The sequence below is a fragment of the Crocuta crocuta genome, unplaced genomic scaffold (assembly GCF_008692635.1).
Source record: "Crocuta crocuta isolate KB4526 unplaced genomic scaffold, BGI_CrCroc_1.0 scaffold270, whole genome shotgun sequence".
Classification (NCBI taxonomy): Eukaryota; Metazoa; Chordata; class Mammalia; order Carnivora; family Hyaenidae; genus Crocuta; species Crocuta crocuta.
In genome coordinates, this window is record NW_027527569.1 from 2,154,155 (window position 1) to 2,174,202 (window position 20,048).

At 37.0% G+C, this 20,048-nt stretch overlaps 1 protein-coding gene across 3 annotated transcripts in view; it reads right to left on the minus strand.

Moving 5' to 3' along the window:
• Positions 1-20,048, minus strand: part of MYO6 (myosin VI) — a 142,696-nt gene that overhangs the window by 86,480 nt on the left and 36,168 nt on the right. For 2 of the 3 annotated variants that reach the window (XM_077770181.1, XM_077770167.1), the window contains exon 2: positions 205-346. In XM_077770181.1, the coding sequence (XP_077626307.1) occupies positions 205-321 (117 nt within the window). In that variant the 5' untranslated portion in view covers positions 322-346. Of the gene's footprint in view, positions 1-204; positions 347-548; positions 563-20,048 lie in introns of those variants that run through there. The other variant, XM_077770175.1, reaches the window with a different exon arrangement.

Here is a 20,048-nt window from a genome sequence, read left to right on the forward strand (position 1 = left end):
AACAAAAGGCTCACTAGAATTTTGTCTGATTTTATGATAAGACACCATTTTTCCCCTAGGATATATACTTAATAAATAACTCACTAGAAAACTAAGATTCATTTAAGAAAACTGCTTTCCCTTATACTGAGCTAGGAATATCTATTTCATTAAGAAGGGACACACCTTCAAAATCAAATTTTGAAATCTTTCTGAGAAACTCACCTTGCCTTTTTGGTTCAAGGGTTCAATGGTTAAGCTGTCAGGGCCAATATCTACAATATTGCCCATCTGAAATCCATCTGTAGGGTGTGGTGCCCAAACGGGCTTTCCATCCTCCATTTTTGAAGGGAGTATCCACTATTTTCTGTTTGAAAGAACAAATAAAACAACATGAGTAACTTTGGAAATAAAAAATAAACATTTTTTTAGAAAGTTAACATGTGAATTGCAATTCACAGAAACACATGTCTGCTCCTGCCACAGGTAAACCCCACCCCCTTTCATCTTGCTGCACCCTGACCCCTTTTATCCACTTTTAGATAAGGACCAAGCAGAGGCTACTCAACCCTCAAGTAACATCTGGTCTGCTACTGCCTTCCTTCAATTGTGACTGCAGAGGCGTCCTGTACTTTGAGCAGTACAGAAACAGAACAGTCATGTGTTCACTTATTGCCCCAGTGTAATTTATAACAACACTTCCTATCTAAAGTACTATGGATAGCACAATAAACAGCTGTCCTAGGAATAGATGTTATTGTGTAGAGTTAGCTAAGGGTGTAACAAAAGTCATCGTAGACCTAAAGGAAAAAAAATGAGATGTGAAAGATTATGTCCTCTGGGAAACTTTCCTTGACAGTCTAAAACTACAGGGATGCCTCACCCAGGTGGCTCCCTATGGTATCCTCACAAAACCACTCAGCATACTGTTTTGTTTTTTTCTTTTTTTTACTGAGGTAAAACTTATACACAGTGAAATGTACAAATCCCACGTATACAAGCTGGTGAATTTTGACCACTAGATACACCCATTTAACAAATACTGTAATCAATAAACAGAACATTTCCATATAGAACTGGAAGTTCCCTTATGCCTCCTATGGTCAAACACTAACCCCCACAGGCATCTACTGTTCTGGTTTCTCTCATCACAGATTACTTTTTGCCTTTTCTTGAACTTCAGATAAATGTAATCTTACAGCTTTTACACATGGCTTATTTCATTCAACAAAATGTTGATAGTCAACCATATTGCTGTATATACTAACCCACTGACTGATTATACTACAATTGTTTACCTGTTGTCCTACTGACGGACATTGGGATTGTTTCCAGTTTTTGCCTATTGTGAATTGTAATGTAATTTTTCAAGTGTTCTTCTAAAGCTTCTATGCTTAGCATTCTCACATCTAACATTCGTAATTCTGTCTTTTGAGAATATGCCGAAGGGTTCATGACATGCAATACATTTAATTTTAATGAGTGTGGATTCTATGAGACTAATATGTAATCATGAATTGGCTAGTGAGTGATCCCAGATGTTCTAGTTTAATCATCTCAGTGAGAACTTATTTTTCATTACTTATCTATACTTAAAGAAAAATTGATACATGTGCCATAAACTCTTCTCTTTTGTGCCATTCTCAAATCTGGGATTTCCCATGTGGATGTTCTCAAGTCTATTTTCTAATGAAAGTCAAGGATGTAATAGTATACGATTCAATCAAAAAGCTGCTAACGACTGACATGTTTGCAATGTACTTGCTGGTAACTGTTGCTTTTCTCCATGCAGCAAAAACTAATAGGATTATGGGTATTCCAGGTTAAGAAATTAAATGAAGACTCTCCACAGAAGCCAATCAGTAGAGCAGACTTCTACTACCACACCTACATCTACACACTTTATCTAAATAATCACATGTAGTCCCATGGCTTTAAGTACCATGTTTAGGTGAGTGATGCCCAAATTTATTGCTCTAGCCTAGAACACCACTCAGTTGAGGCCTAAGATTTTAAAGTTGAGTCCTCAGATGTCTAAAGGATATCTCCTCCTGACAAATAAACCTAAAAGATGTAACATTATTATTATTACATTATTGCTCTGTCCCACCATCCTGGCCTGTTCTTCCTTACCAGTAAAGGCACCAACAACACTCTGTTCAAATCAAACATGGAGTCATCCTCAATTCTTCTAGCTCCTTGCAAATCCTTACAACTCCTCTAAACCTATCAACTGTATCTCCAATAGGTATCTCATTTTCACACACTTCTCTGTTTTGCCTCCACCATCTTAGTCAAAACTAACATGGCCTTTTACTAGGACTTCTGTAATTAACTTAGCCATCTGTGCTTCTCTTGCCAATCTGTACAGATCACCAGAAATCCCACTGAAAAGTATATCTGATCATGTCATTCCTGTTCTATCAGGGTATGAACTAGTCCTCTCTGTGTTCCCAAGCTCAACACAGAGCAGGCAACTTAATATTCACTGAGCAAATGAATGAATTGTTCACACAATTTGGGAAGAGTAAAAGGATATGGTGAACTAGAATGAGTTGAAAGGTCTTAAAAACCTAAGCTTGAAATTAAGCTCCACCACTGTCTAACTAGCTCTTAAACAAGTTACTTAATCTCTCTGATCATTATCTTTATCCTTACCCATAAGTGATATCATTTACCTTACAGAATAGCTATGAGGATTAAGTGACATAAAATTGAGATCACCATTCTAATGGTACCCAACAGATACTAGTAACACCTCTCCCCCTGATTTTCCCCAATATCCATTGTTTGAAGCTACCAGTAAATTTTGCAAAAATGGTCTTGTGATACTTCTAAATACAGAGAAACATTACATAACAGTCATGAAATATCATTTAGGAATAATTAAGTACCTGGGGGGAAAATCACAGGAAAGCAAAATTCCCAAAGTTCAAAAAAGAATGGCAAACTCCCTTGAACAATTCAAATTGCTTTCCCATTTTGAACAATTTGCTACAACTTTCCAATTAAGGTGCACATGTAATGTTTCCCCTTCATCAAATACCTAAATCTATGGTAAAGTGATTCTTTAAAAAAAAAAAATTAGTCCACAAGGAGGGGAAAAAACAAAGAGGAGACAATAGCAACAATATTTGGGAAGTTGAAAAGCAAATAGTTGAGAGGCAACTGACTCAGGAAGCCTGAAAGAACTGAATCTCAAGTCAGGAACAGGGAAAGATGGAAGACAGCCCAAATTATACCACTGAATCTCAAAATACATAAAAACTATACTGCAAAGATACTTCTAGAATCAAGGATAAAAAGATGGGGTCTAACATAAGAAAGACTAGGTGAAAGTTGTTTAAGAAAGAGACTCCCTGGGACTCAGTCTGTTAAGCATCCAACTCTCAATATCAGCTCAGGTCATGATCTCACGGTTCATGAGTTAGAGAGCCCGATGGGCTCTGTGCTGACAGAACAAAGCCTGCTTGGGATTCTCTCTCTCTGTCCCTCCCCTGCTTGCTTTTTCTTCTCCCTCTCAAAATAAATAATAAATAATTAATTTTAAAAAAAGGAGGGAGAGATTTCCTAACACCACCAACAGGCACACACTTCACATTGCTGGGCAAACGCCTCCCCACTCCCATCACTACCCCAAGAGAAGCTTAGATATTATTCTCTGGAAAAGGCCAAGTTTCTGGAATGAAAAATGCCAGAAAGAATTAACAGTGTGCATACAAAAATTGCCACTTGCTAACAAAAACTCTCTCCTTGACCAAACTTTAGTTAGGCTCCTCCTGCTTCTTGACGAGGCCATGCAACCAGGCCTTCCATGTCTGTACTATCCTTGTTGGGTCTACACAGGCCAGTTTTAGCAAGAATCCTGATGAGCCACTTTGGAGAAAGTCCCCCTCCTTTGATATCTGATCAAGTCTTTCATCCCCTACCTTTGATGTATAAATCCTTAAACTGCCTTCATGAATCCCTTATCCTTGCTATTTTCTCTTAGTTACTTTGCATTTACTAACCCTCTTATTCTGCTCATTGGCTATAATCCCCAGCTGTTTTTTCTGTATTCAAAGGTGAGCCTGATTTCTCTCCCCTATTTTAACACTCCTTGGGCGCCTGGGTGGCTCAGTCAGTTAAGCGTCTGACTTTGACTCAGGTCATGATCTCACAGCTTTTGAGTTCGAGCCCCATGCTGGGCTCTGTGCTGACAGCTCAGAGCCTGGAGCCTGCTTCTGATTCTCTGTCTCCCCTCTCTCTGCCCCTCCCCTGCTCACACTCTGTCTCTCTCTCTCAAAAATAAATTAAAAAAACATTAAAGTAAACTTTAAAAAAAATAACACCCCTTGTTATAAACTGTGTCTGCTGTGGACTGAATTTTGTCATTCCCCCTGCATTCATATTTTTTTAAATTTTTCTTTAATGTTTTTTAAATTTATTTCTGAGAGAGAGAGAGAGAGAGAGCATGAACAGGGGAGGGTCAGAGAGAGAGAGACACACACAGAATCCGAAACAGGCTCCAGGCTCTGAGCTGGCTGTCAGCACAGAGACCAACGTGTGGCTCGAACCCACAAACCGTGAGATCATGACCTGAGCTGAAGTCGGATGCTTAACCGACTGAGCCACACAGGCACCCCTCCATTCATATTTTTTTAATATGTGAACACTAAATCGTAATGTGGCTATACTTGGAGATAGGGCTTTTAGGAGGTAATTAGGCTAATGACATTGTAAGGGTGAATTCCTGATCCAGTAAGACTGGTGGTCTTATAAAAAGAGGAAAAGAGATCTCAGATCCTGCTCCTCAACCAATGGCCATGTGAGTGTACAGCAAAATGGTGGCCATCTGAAAGCCAAAAAGACAGTCCTTGCTAAAACCTAACCATGCTAGCACCCTGATCTCAGATTTCCAAACTCCAGAATTGTGAAAAAATAAATCTCTGTTGTATAAGACATTCAATCTATGACATTCTGTTATGGCAGACCAAAGAGACTAATACACTCCTACTGTAATAATCCTGAATAATCTTGTCATTTTTAACAAGTGTCAAAATAATTTGCCTTTAATATCATAACACTAGAAATGAAATATTCACTAGAAGGTATAAAAAATAAAGTTGTGGGGCATCTTGGTGGCTCAGTTAGCTGGGCATCTGACTTCAGCTCAGGTCATGATCTTACGGTCCTTCTGTGGGTTCGAGCCCCACATCAGGCTCTGTGTTCACAGCTTTCTATGTTTCAGATTCTATGTCTCCCTCTACCTCTGCCCCTCCTCTGCTCACACTCTGTCTCTCAAAAATAAACAAACATTTAAAAAAAATTTTTTTTAATAAAATTGAGGCAATTTTACTGAAAGCCAAGGGAAAAAAAAAGATAAAAGTAGAGGGGAAAGAAGTAAAAGAAGAGATATGAAAATGAAACAAGTAAAAATACTAAACACCAAAATACCAGGAACAACATACATCCTGCCCCACCCCCACAAAAAACAGAGTGGAGAAAACTAAAATGTTCAAAGAAAATTCACCAGAACTGAAATGCATGATTTCTTACAGTCTAGCCAAAATGCCCATTAAGTCCTCAATACAGTAAGTGGGGAAATACACACACACACATACACACAGACACTATGTCCAATATCAGACCACCAGAAATAAAGAGAAGATGCTACACACATCTAGAGAAATAAGAGAAAAAACAAGAGTCATGTCCAAAGGATCATGAATCAAAATGGCTTCAGCAACACTGAAGCAGGAAGTCAACAAAGCAATGCCTATAAAATTCTGAAGGAAAATTATTTCCAACTTAGAGCCTGTACTTGGGCAAAATAATGGCCCAGACTGGAGCAGTATAACCCAAGAGGCAGGCACATTGAGCACTGTCATCAAAGACATCCACTGACCTTGGACCACATGAAGTTGGCCCAGATTCTTATCTGAACCTGTCTTATTCTAACTCTGTACTAATATTGTTCTTGTGCCAGGAGAAACTGGACAACTCATACCCTCCCCTATTAAATATTTTCTATCTACTGCACAGTTTCTATTAGAATAAACCTCTTTTTAAATAAGGTTTCCCTTAATTGGAGTGCCTGAGTAGCTCAGTCAGTTAATGATCAGACTCTTTTGATTTTGGCTCAGGTCATGATCTCATGGTTTGTGAGTTTGAGCCCTGTATCAGCATGGAGGTGCTTGGGATTTTCTCTCTATCCCTCTCTCTGCCCCTCCCCCACTTGTACACATCCCACACACGCTCTCTCTCTCTCTCTCAAAAATAAATAAAATTTTAAAAAAAGGTTTCACTTAATTGTTTTTAGAATCCTAAATAATTATAACAAATTATCTTCAATAATGAAGTCTTACTTTTCATCCCACAACAGAAGACAAAATTCTTTTAGGCATGTTACTATTTGTTCCCAGAAAATCATTCAGGAAAAAACAAACATGCAGTCAACATTCACACTTACTAAAGGCATGTCTGCTTATGAAGAGTCCTTAAAAAGACATTGAAAAAAAATGTTTTAAAAGACATCCCAATTCCCAGTGCTATTATACTAGAAACCGTAAAACACATTAAAGCCTGACAACATATGTATATCACTGGAATCAGGTCAGCAAATTTAAAATTCTTGAAATTCCTTGTTTTTCAGGAAAAGAATGGAAATATTCTATAATATGCCACCATCAACCAAAAATTATCTCATTTTTCATACTTAATTGACAACTGAAACTTTTTCAGTAAGTACCATAGTAATCTATAGAAGTACAGTTGACTCTTGAACAACATGGTTTAAACCACATGGGTCCAGCGGCGCCTGGGTAGCTCAGTCGGTTGGGTGTCTGACTTCGGCTCAGGTCATGATCTCATGGTTCATGGGTTCGAGCCCTGCATCAGGCTCTGTGCTGACAGCTAGCCCAGAGCCTGGAGCCTGCTTCGGATTCTGTATCTCCCTCTCTCTCTGACCCTCACGCTGGTCTCTCTCTCTCTGTCTCTCAGAAATAAGTAAAACATTAAAAAAATTTTTTAAAGAAAGTAATAAAATAAATTCATGGGTTCACTTACGTGTGGATTTTCAACTAATACACGTAATTTTTTTTGGAGATATGTAACATTTTTGAAAAAACTCAGACAAACCACATAGCCTAGAAATATTGAAAAATTAAGAAAAAGGTATATCATGGATATATAAAATATAGATACTAGTCTCATAAAATTTATATAGATATTTGTCTAATTTATCATTTGCTACCATAAATACATAAAAATATATTTAAAAGTTGGAATTAGTAAAAATTTACACAAACACAGACCATACATGACACCATTCCCATTTAAGAGAACCATAAAAAAATAAAGATACAGTACTGAATCATAACTACATAAAATTAACTGTAGTGCACATCATTCTACTGTAATAATTTCATAGCCACCTCCTCTTGCTACTGCAATAAGCTCAAGTGTTGTATCTACTTAAAGTACAACATGACACTAATCATCTCTTAGTGAGCAGTTCATCTCTCCAGTGTACAGTGTATCACAGTAAAAAGTTTTTTTTGCAGTTCTTACCACCAATAAAGTTTTGGGAGAGTCAAAAGTTATATGCAGGGGTGCCTGGAGGCTCAGTAAGGTGGGCATCCAACTCTTAATTTCAGCCCAGATCATAATCTCAGTTTCACGAGTTCAAGCCCCAGGCCAGGCTCTGTGTTGACCCTGCAGAGTTGGCTTGGAATTCTCTCTCTCTCCCCCTTCCTCCCTCCCTCCCTTCCTCCCTCCTTCCCTCCCTCCCCTGCTTATATTGCCTCTGTCTAAAAATAAATAAATAAAACTTTAAAAAATTATTTAAAAAAAAGTTAGGGGCACCTGGGTGCCAAGTTCAGCTTAGGTCATGATCTCGCAGCTCATGAGTTGTAGGGCTGACAGCTCGGAGCCTGGAGCCTGCTTTGGATTCTGTGTCTCCCTCTCTCTCTTCACCTCTCCCATTAATACTCTCTGTCTCTCTCTCAAAAATAAATAAACAGTTTTTTAAAAAGTTATAAGCAGATTTCCAACTATAGCAGGCAGTCAGCACCCCTAATCCCCAAGTTTTTCAAGGGTCAACTATAATCTGTAGAAGCACTAACTAATTCATAGAACGTAATCTGTAGCCTTTCAGGGGTATTAGCTAACTTTTCATTTATTCTTTGTTTAAAGGTAAGAAGCATATCACCAGAAGGCTCCCTGGGGAGCAAATGTGTTAAAGGCTTGAGTGACAAGTAATAGACATCCATAGTCTTCCTTCTCAACAACTCTAGAGATGATCCCAATAAAACAACCCTGCATCATAAGTAGAACAGGTAGGCCCATACCACAAACTATGAGCCATCATCTACTGCTTTACCTTCAGAGATTACACTTTAAATACAGCTATAATAGATAACAATGCCTTATATTTTACTGTCTGGGTTATTAGGAATGGAGTAATAGTTAAAGGTAATTTAGAGTTGTGCTGAAAGAATGAGAGTAAGATATCAAAAAGGAAGAAAGGAGCATTAAACAGAGTGCACAGGATCCTTTTAAGTTTGCCTTCTACATTAACGTATTCCATTAATTACTTACTTAGCCTCCTATCATGTACTACATACTTCCAGGTGCTGGAGCTATAATAGTGAACAAAAGGAGGCAATCTGGCCTCCTGTCACTTTTTAATAGGAAAATAATCACCTGGAATAAGGCAGTAAACAAAACTGGCCAAACTCCCTGTCCTGCAGGATCTTATATCCCAGTTGGGGGTAAGAGAGTGGCATAGATGTATCGAGTTTGCCTTTTAAAAAGACTACTCTTTCATCTGGCCAGGCCCTGGACTTGCTAATGAAAACAATGCTATGTGTACCTTTGGCACACAAGCTTTACACTGGCAGCTGCTTTCATCTGTATCAGTGTATCCTGCAGGCTATTAGCTTCTCTGGTGTGCAGATACTGTGAACGAACACTGAGCACCAGGTAGCAGCTGGCCATGGCTGGTGCATCCTGTGTACACCTAGTACAATCCTTCACTGCTCATTTCAGTTCCATTAAGAACGTCTTTGTATAATGAAATTCTCAAAGACATTTCAGTAGAGTTCCCTCAAGTTACTAAATTACCTTTGAAAAGGTCTTCCTAGAAAATATTTCCAAGTTAATCTTGTCCTGCTAGTTGTACAATATATGGGAATTATCTGTTTGCTGTAATACTGGATTATGTATCATTAAACATTAGTACTGAAACTCATTGCTATTATCTTGGTTTTATCAACAACAAACATTTATTAACAATGGGGACAAAAAACCTACCACAAAGTCGAAACTCATGACAAAAAACAAAACAAACTATCTCAAGATAACAATATCTAAAAACTGCTTCAATTTAAGATATTCACTCATTTATTTTTTTTAATGAATATTTATCTAGCACCTATCACATGCCAGCCACTGTTTTAGGTTTAGATATTGATAAGAAAATAAGAGCTCCAATGTTTCTCAGTCTATAACATCAAAAAAGACAAGAAATGTCTAGGTCAGGTATGATACTTTTTCTGGTTTTAACAGTAGTAGGTCCTACTGATCACAGCCATAGTCCTGATGATTGACCATCTTTACCAAAGCTATACTGTACTTCCGAATATAGCCTCAGAAAGCTCAATATACTGATTAATATTTAAAGCTAAGTCTATTACCACTTGATTCCTAGACATAGGCTTAGAACACTCAAAGCTAACCTCAACTTAACTAGTATAGTTAAGATTAACTTGCTAACAAAAAAAGAGGGTGAAAAAAATTAAAAGCAGGGGTGCCTGGGTGACTTAGTCAATTAAGCATCTGACTTTGGCTCAAGGTCATGATCTTGCATTTCATGGGTTCAAGCCCTGCATTGGGCTCTGTGCTGACAGCTCAGAGCCTAGAGCTGACTTCAGATTCTGTGTCTCCTGAGGGCACTGGGTGGCTCAATCAGTTAAGTGGATTCTGTGTCTCCTTCTCTCTCTGCTCCTCCCCTACTCATGCTCTGTCTCTGTCTCTCTCTCAAAAATATACAGTAAAAAATTAAAAGCAAATATTTAATTGGTAAGCTTATCATATGGTTATTAAATATTTAAAAAATATATAAAATGATTTGAAAACTCTTTCAGTATCTTTGGCAAATTACTCCAAATGCATATAACTTGAATTATGAGAGTTGGTTCTATGATTTTCTTTGAGATTGTCAGACAAGAAATCATAAACTATACTTCAGGTATAAACTCCTACCTAAATTACTATCACAAAACAAATTCGAATTAGACATAAATAATATATGTAGATAATCTATACTAAAATAACCTAGCAAAATGTAGACCATTCTAAAGAAAGCCCTGTATTCTTCAGAGGGTCACTATCAGTTTATTTCAGAAGTTAAAAATTCTTTTACAGATGGTAAAATACCAGAATAGCTAACTATTAATTTATCCCAGGTGATTTAAATTTTCCATCCATGTCACTAATCTTGTTTATTGTCCAATGATTACATCCAAAACTTACCTAGTTTTGTACTTAGTGCTGGATTTAAAAGTTACTTCTTAAAAGTCTGTTGGTCTTTCAAAAAGTAGGGGCGCCTGGGTGGCTCAGTCGGTTAAACGTTGGCTCAGGTCATGATCTCACGGTTCATGGGTTCGAGCCCTGCATCGGGCTCTGTGCTGACAGCTAGCTCAGAGCCTGGAGCCTGCTTCAGATTCTGTATCTCCCTCTCTCTCTGGCCCTCCCCTGCTCACACTGTCTCTCTCAGAAATAAATAAAAACATTTAAAAAAAATTTTTTAAAGGAATTTGTAGAAGACTAAAGACTTTATTTTCTCTACTACAGGATAGTGTTGATCTCCCAATAAACATTAATGAAATTTTAAGTTGGTCTTCAAACCAAAAAGAAAGGCCTTTTCTTCCTGAAGGATCCTGCTGTATAAAATGGCCCCGTTCTGCTCAAATTGAAATAGTCTACAGTTTAAATCTTATTAGGCCTTGAATCAATGTTACTTATATTTTTCAGAGACTAACAGATCTATATGTAAGCAAACCACAATCTGGATGGTACACTATTAAACAAAGTAATAAAAAGTTTGAACAATCCTTAGTCTTTTAAACACATCATTGACATTGAGAGCATCTTGGCTCTCCTAAAATGTCAATAGAAGTTGATTTTCACCTACAAGCACCAGGGTCATTTTAAAAGCTGCCACCAAGTCTGGGGCGCCTATGTGGCTCAGCTGGTTAGGTGTCTTAACTCTTGATTTCAACTTGGGTCATGGTCTCACAGTTCGTGGGTTCAAGCCCCACATCCAGCTCTGTGCTAACAGCACGGAATCTGCTTGGGACTCTCTCTTTCTCCTTCTCTCTTTGTCTCTTCTCCACTTGTGTGCATGCAAACCCAAGTGTGCTCTCTCAAAATAAACTAAAAAAAAAAAAAAGTTGAACCCCAAGTCCAATCTAATGCAGGCCACATAGTTCTCCTGAGATAGGAACTCATTCGATGGAAAAAAACAAACTCTCAAATGCTACGATCAGGAGGGATAAACTCTGAGAGACACACAAATTAAACCAGAAGAGTAGAAGGTGTTATTCTACTACAATTTCTATCACTCATAAAAGAAATAAAACCTAGGATATTCAATAAAGTTTTCATATAATTCATAACACTAAGTTTTTTTTTAACATTACTAACTTGGGTTGTGTGTGCATGGGTATAGCACACAAAACCAGGAACAATTTTCTTCTCACAGCTGGTATGGAATTCAATTCAGTTAGTCAAGGGAAACAACAAAATTACTTAATGTTAATGTTTCATAGACCATTCACTATGTAACAGACGTTGCACTACCCTAATATGTTATCTCATTTAATTTTTACACCTCTGGAGGCAGCTACCATCCCCCTTTGGAAGTTTAGGCAAACTGCCTCAACAGACACAATTAAGAAATGAGTATAGGGACAAGATGAGACTCCTGTGTGACCCCAATTTCAAATTTGTAATCATTACACTATGCAGCTCTGCCTAATCAAGCTTCTTGTCTGCACCACTGGTTTATATTTGTCACGAGACAAATATATATTTGTATAGTGTTATGTTGTTTTAACCTATTTTTTAATGACATAAATAAACATAATTTAAAAGGTAAGTAAAGACTTCACGAAAACCCTCATAGTACTTCTTTCATAAAAACTAAAATGTTCATTATTCCTTACTTGCAACTTGGATTTGGATTTAAATTCTTTAATGTGTAGACTACAAGAAAGTACACACCAGAAGTTCTTTTTTTTCCTTCACACAAGAAATTCTTGGCTTGAGTGGTCTGTGCTAAAAGGTAAACATGACATGTGTAGTTAGTTTGTCTTCCAGTGAACTCTGTATTTAAATAACTAGCTGAGGGAGCACTCACTCTCTCTCAAAGTAAATAAAAAACTTTAAAATAAATAAATAAGTATATGATTAGCTGAGAGTCAGCAGATATTTCAAAAGGATTGGAACATTTCATTAGAATTTTTCATTTTATTGATTTAGTTACAAAATATCTTTATATTCTTTCTTAATTGACATATCAATAAAAATATGCAGTAAGAATGTCCAGATATTTCACAAAATGAGAAACCTGAACTATCTTTTTAAATTGTTTTTAAATTTAATTTAATTTTTTTCAACCCCATACCACAGTGTGCGTTGAAGACCGTATCTACAAAGCTGTCTATAAAAAACAAAAAGAAAGTTTGGTCTCCTTCTGCTGGGATCTTATCTTTTTTTTTTTAAGTTATTTATTTTGAGAGAGAGAAAGAGAGAATGCAAGCAGGGCAGGGGCAGAGAGAGAGGGAGAGACAGAACCCCAAGCAGGCTCTGAGCTATCAGTGCAGAGTCTGACTCAGGACTCAATCTCATGTATCTCATGAATCATGAAATAATGACCTGAGCTGAAATCAAGAGCTGGATGCTTAACAGACTGAGTTAAGGTGCCCCCACGTTAGCTTTTCAATATCAGAAACTCTTGGGGATCAATCCTTGGACTGTTTGTCTACCTACTCTCATCTCCTTGCTTTCTTGTCTAATCTTAAGGATTTAAACATTATCCATATGCTCATAACACCCAAATTTCTATCTTCAGGTGACACGTCTCCCCTGAACTCCAGATACTGAGAGCTCATAGCTTACTCAATATCACTACCAAGGAGAACAACAGGCATCTCAAATTTATTATATCCTAAAATGACTTCCTAGCTCCCCTTTCAAATCTATTCCTCTTATGGACCTCTTCTCATCAAATGACAATTTCATTCTTACTCCTGCACATACCAAAAATTCTGACACCATCAACTCTTCTCTTTCAGTTTCTACATCCAATATTTTGACAAATCCTGTTGGCTCTATCTTTTAATTACACCCAAAATCTAACCAGGTCTCACCCGTGCAACCAGTTCCACTTTGTTCCTAGTCAACAGTGTCTCTCACCAAGATTACTCCAGTAGCTTCTGTTTGCTTTTCTTCTTCCCTTGCCTACACAGAGTCAGTTCTCAGTATAGCAGTCAGTCAGTTTGATCCTTTTAGAATGTAAATCATGTAATATTCTCTGCTCAACATTCTCCAAATGCTTTCCATCTCACTCACATAAAAGCCCAACTCTTCACAGTGGCCCACAAGATTCTTCACAAATTGTCCCACCTGTTCATAACTGTTCTGACATCATCTCCACCTACTCTCCCTCTCACTCACAATACTTGATTGATGATGGTCTTCCTTGCTATTCCTTGAACACATTAGGCATGCATCCATTTCAAGACTAATTAAACTGTCATATTGGAAAGATGACTGTGTTCTGGCAGAAGAGACTGTATGTAAGAATTCAATATGATGAGGGGAAAAAAACATTATCAAAATTAGGGCAGTATCAGAGACAATGGCAGAATGGGATAGATACCAAATAGCAACAAATAATTACTGAATACATGAATAAACAAATAAACAGAAAAGGTTTTAGTACCTGACTGGGTGTTTCAAACAAAATTAAAAGAAAAATTAATACTATATGAGAAATTTAATCCATATGTACAAAGACAATTAGTTGGCTAATAATTTTATGATTTTATTTTATGAGACTGTGTCTCATAAATCCACTACACAGCAAATTCAGTATGGCCATCACCTTTTAAGGTTATTGTTCAGTAACTAGAATTTTCTGATTGTTATAATCTGTTGGACTGTACATACACCTCAAATCAGATCTATTCATTGCTGGCCATTCAACTTAGTATTTCACACAAATATGTCAGGTAAAATTAAGGAAATAAAGTAACACAACATATTCTCAAAACATGGATAAAAACACAGTTTTTTTCCCTTAAACAGTTTACTGTCAAGTTGGTTTCCATATAACACCCGGTGCTCATCCCAACAAGTGCCCTCCTCCATGCCCTCCATTCCCCTTCCCCCCACCCCCCCTCAGCCCTCATTTTGTTCTCAGCATTCAAGTCTTTCATGGTTTGCCTCCTTCCCTCTCCCCAACTATTTTCCTCTTCTTCTCCTGCATCACCCTCCGTTAACTTTCTCCTAACCCACCTATTTGTGCAAACATATGGTATTTGTCCTCTGCCTGACTTATTTCGCTCAGCATAACACCCTCTAGCTCCATACATGTTGCTACACATGGCCAGATTTCATTCTTTCTCACTGCCATGTAGTATTCCATTGTATAAATATACCACATTTTCTTGATCCATTCATCAGTTGATGGGCACTAAGGTTCTTTCCATGTTTTGGCTATTGTTAAGAGTGCTGCTTTGAACACTGGGGTACATGCGCCCCTATGCATCAGCACTCCTGTATCCCTTGGCTAAATTCCTAGCAGTGCTACTGCTGGGTCACAGGGGAGTTCTATTGTTAATTTTTTGAGGAACCTCCATATTGTTTTCCAGAGGGGTTGCACCAGCTTACATTCCTACCAACAGGGTCAGAGGGTGCCCATTTCTCCACATGCTCGCCAGCAACTAGAGTCTTCTGATTTGTTCATTTTAGCCACTCTGACCGGTATGAGTTGGTATCTCAGTGTGGTTTTGATTTGTATTTCCCTGATGAGGAGGAAAGCTGAGCATCGTTTCATAAGTCTGTTGGCCATCTGGATGTCCTCTTTGGAGAAGCGTCTGTTCATGTTTTCTGCCCATTTCTTCACTGGATTGTTTGTTTTTCGGGTGTGGAGTTTGATGAGTTCCTTATAGATATTGGATACTAGCCCTTTATCTGATATGTCATTTGCAACTATCTTTTCCCATTCCATCAGTTGCCTATTAATTGTATTGATTGTAAAAACACAGTTTTACCTAACAGCTGGCAAAGTTTAGGTGAGAGTTAGATTTTTGGCTAAGGAGATATCAATAAAAAGATTTCTAAGTAGCCAAATAAATCAAACACCATAATAGGGATTTCTGAGTTAGAAAAATCTGCCTGGACTTTTGATTTTCACAGCAAGACTTGAGACAAATACAATTTATGTGTTATTATGATCCTTCATAAAAAGTGATTTATGAAACTACTATGGTTTTGTGAAGGCACATAAAAAAGTCATCAAATAGTTAACTTTTCAAAAACAAAATTAATCACTCTTAAATGTAAAATAATGATCACAAGATCCAAAGCTTTGCACATCTTCCCAGCTCATAAAGCATGACAATATCCCAAAAGAATGGTATTTACAGGGTTAAAGGGCTGCAGTTTCCCTAAACAGAGTTTAAAATAAGCAAGCTGTATTTTTTTTAAGTAGATCTCACAATGAAAGCCCTCTCTGCAACCACACTTTGGGCATTTTGCCTTCACGGCTAACCACCAACGCAGCTGTGAATGGTTTCCTTTAAAGCTGCTGCTGCCCACCTACACTAAAATCCAATCTTGAATTTTAACAGTATCGACTTTATAAAGTCCCTAGTTATTAAGGTCAATTGAGTCCAAAAACTTCAAGTCAGAGTAGTTTAAGTGCTCAGTTACTATTTTTATAATCTCATTCATTTTCTGGACTTAATTACACAGTGATTATTCAACAATTAAAATTCAACTCAGCTACAATTTAGTCTCAATTCACAAGAATTACCATCCTAGAATAGAATCCATTGGAACTACTGAGTACTCTTCATGAAGGAAGAATTTCTTCACTCTCTTGGTTTGAGTCTTTTTCCTTCAATTTAATTGTTCACATTAAGGTAGTATTAATCACAATCTTCTCATAAGCCCCATTCAATATTGATAGTGGTTCCTAAAGATGCACTTTCATATTACAATTTTTTTCATCAAGGCAATAAAAGAGCAGGCTTTTGAAAAAGCCAAATACACTATTTTAAAAGGCTTTTATAACCTATAACAGGGCCCTGCCCTTCCCTCTACCCTTGCCCCCCTTACATGGTTGCTCTGTTAACTTGCTGCCTGGCTGTCATTCTAGGACTTTCCTCACTGCTCTCTCCTGGGTATATAGAATAATGAAGTCCTCTCATTTCAAAAGAAGTCTTTATTCTACCTTCAGACTTAAGTGACAGACTAACACACACACACACACACACACACACACACACACACACCTGAATTCCAGGTTGAAAAGTTCTTTTTCTTCAGGATTTTAAAGGTATAGCAAGTATTTTTAGCATCCAGAACTGCTATCTTTCAGATTCCTGATCACTATACACTCCTGTTTGTTTCTCCCACTAAAGCTACAAGCTTAAAGGATCTTTTCGTAATGGATGCTCTAAACTTCCATGATGACATGGCTAAATGTGCACTGCTTGAATTTATTGTGCTACCCCCACTGAGAATAGATGCAGTCTGGAAGCACAAATCATATAAAGCTCAGGAATGATCTGATACTATTTCTATTATTTATTTTAAAATGTGTTCCCATGTTTTCTGTTTTCTCTTTCAAAAAGTTCTTTAATTTTGATGCTGTATCTCTATGAGACTGCTAGCTACTCTCATATTCTCCTCTATTATCCATTTATCTCTTTATTCTACTGTTTTGGAAATGTCCCTCTTGACTTTCTAATTCTTCTACTGGAACTTTTATTTCTACAACCACATTTTTTTAATTTCCCACCATTATCTTTATTTTCTTCTTAGTTGCTTTTTTTTAAATTACAGGTTTAATCCCAGAGTAGAATAAAATCATTTCAGATCTTATAAATTTTAAAATCATTTTGAAAAGTTTACAGAAATGCTCAAATGTATACAATAAATGAAAAATCACAATAAAGGAAAAATTAAGTGCCTCAAACTAGCACAACCATTACTACTGCTCATCATTCTTCACATATTATACCCACTACATGGTGGCAATCCCAGAAATGGCCTACAACTTTACTATTTTTGCTTCATTTCAATATTTTCATATGCTATACTCTAAATGAGTCTTACAGCTAGATAAAAACAGATGTAGAAATATTCAGGAAACTTCAAAGATGCTCTATCACTGAAAAAGCTGGAGAGAAAACACTTACTTTTTGGCATAATGAGAAAAATACATGTTTGGGATCTTAATTCCTATGGCATAAGTTCTTTTGTAACTTTGTAGAAAACACATACTTCAACCTTTCTAGAGAATAGTAAGAGTTTATTTTGTTAATAAAACACTGATAACCCATATCATTATCCAGGGTACCTCATTAATATTAATAAGGCATAATCATTTAAAATGTGCTGGATTGGATCAAGCCATGAAATAAATCCATCTTAACCCAAAACTTCAAAACTTAAAATCAAATAAAAATGATGACCAGTGTATCAACTCTTCAGCAGGATATCAGAATTACACTGTTTTTGAAATATGAACAATCAATGAACCATGTTATTGTGTTATTTCCAAAAACAAAAACAAAGGCAGGGAAAAGTTAAGTGACTCATCCATGGCCACATAACAAAGAGCACTAAGACAAGGATCCCCTTTGTCCATCCATTTGCTCTCAATTAAATTATGCCAACTCTTCCATTTTCTTTTAAAAATCTGATTCTATCAGAGCCCACTGGTAGAGATACTTTGTTACAAGAAAATTATGTTTTAATATATATCAGTCAATTTTTTGTTACCAAAAAAAGTCAAGGATGTACTGCGATATACATTCCTGAAAGCCATTTAGAAATGGTTAGCAATTACTGTGGTTCAAGAGAAATATTTTAGAATGTTCAACACAAATGCTTCTGCCTCAAAAGTATTCAAACAGATTTTTCTAAAAGGTCAGGGTGGGAATAATTTTTTTATCAGTTTTACTCACAAAATTAGAAAAGAGTTTTATTGTAATAACCAATGATGAAGAAGAGATGGCAGGACTTACAACTTTAAGCACTACTGTGAAAAAAGTAAACTGGTACTATACTTTTGAAAAGCAACATGCCTATATACATATATCAAAAATCTTAAGAATGTTTAGACTTTTTGATCTATGGTTATTTATGGGCATCTGTACTTGAGAAAATAATCAAGTTTATAAAAATATTGTCTGAAGTGCTACTTACAAAAGAAGAGGAAAGAAAAGAAAGAATTAGACTAAGAAGAAAACAAATGGATAAAGAAAGAAGAAACTTATAAATAAGCTAAATGCTTAATAATAAAGGATAATTAAATTACATAGGACTTTGTAACTCAGCATTTGATACATCACCACAGGAGAGCTTTATAAATTTTTTTTACTGTTTATTTATTTTTGAGAAAGAGAGAGGGACAGAGAGAGAGCATGGGTGTGGGAGGGGCAGAAAGAGAAAGACAGAGGATCCAAAGCAGGCTCTGCCTTGACAGCAGAGAGCCCAATGTGGGACTTGAACTCACAAACTGTGAGATCATGACCTGAGCTGAAGTTGGGACGCTTAACCAACTGAGCCACCCAGGTACCCCACCACAGATTTGACTATTAAGAGGATTAATAAAGATTATTCAATGCTCTGAAAAGCCATGACACACATGTAGTGATTTATAAGGGGATAATACCTACCTAAAACTGTTACTATGAGGTTAAGTGAAGTATATCTCTCAACAATTCCGATATGAACTTTTTTCATGTATTAACTAACATGTTTAAACTAAGACACATTCAGTAATCAGTGATGTCATTACTTAATTGAGAGTGTCTTTTTTCTTTTTCAGTAGTTAATAAAATAACTGTGTACCTTAGAGTTGATGGTTATTAGAATAGAATTTAAGTTTATTTATTTATTTTGAGAGGGAGTGTATGGGAGACAACGCGGTTGGGGCTGAGAGACAGAGAGAGAGAGAGAGAGTGAGAGAGGGAGAGAGGGAGAGGGAGAGAGAATCCTAAGCAGATTCCACAGTCAGCTTGGAGCCTGACATGGGACTCAAACTCATGAACCATGAGATCATTACCTGAGCCAAAATTAAGAGCTAGACACTCAACCAACTGAGCCATCCAGGGGCCCCAGAACAGAATTTAGATTCAGTGAAACCTGGTACTAGATTGAAGAGCCTAGCACAAACGTGAAAGGCATAACCTACTTTGATATTGGTGACTAAAACTAGTTATCTAGATGGCAAGTGTGCCTACAAACCTCTGAGCATCTTCCCTCAGTTCATCAATTACACTTTCTCATAACATACAGATTAACTCTCATCATTGTTTTTAGTTAAAGTGTACACTCTAACTACATATGAAGGAATATCAGATTGCCTGTTGTTGTTGGGTTGTTTTGTTTTGTTTTGTTTTCATTTAATAGTATGGCAAATGTTATTTCTCTACATAGCTACTTTTTCTTACCTCCTTCTTCAGGTTCACACTTGACAGCCATTTTCAACTACTCCAAGCTCCCCAAGTACTCCAGGATGATCAAATCTCCACACCTGTGCTCAAGGGCTTCCTCTGACATTATTCCAGACCAAGTTCTGGCAGTATCTCTCTCTGAGGTTTTTCCTGCCTCAGCCCTTTTCCCACTACTCTTTCTCACCTTTGTAATGCCACTTTACCTCACATACACTCTTCCAAGAGAAGAGTTGAGCCAATGTTATTACGAGTATCTCCTTATGTTTTTCTCACTAAGCTGAAGCACCCTAATGATAGGGATCATACCTGATTCCTGTATGTGTCCTC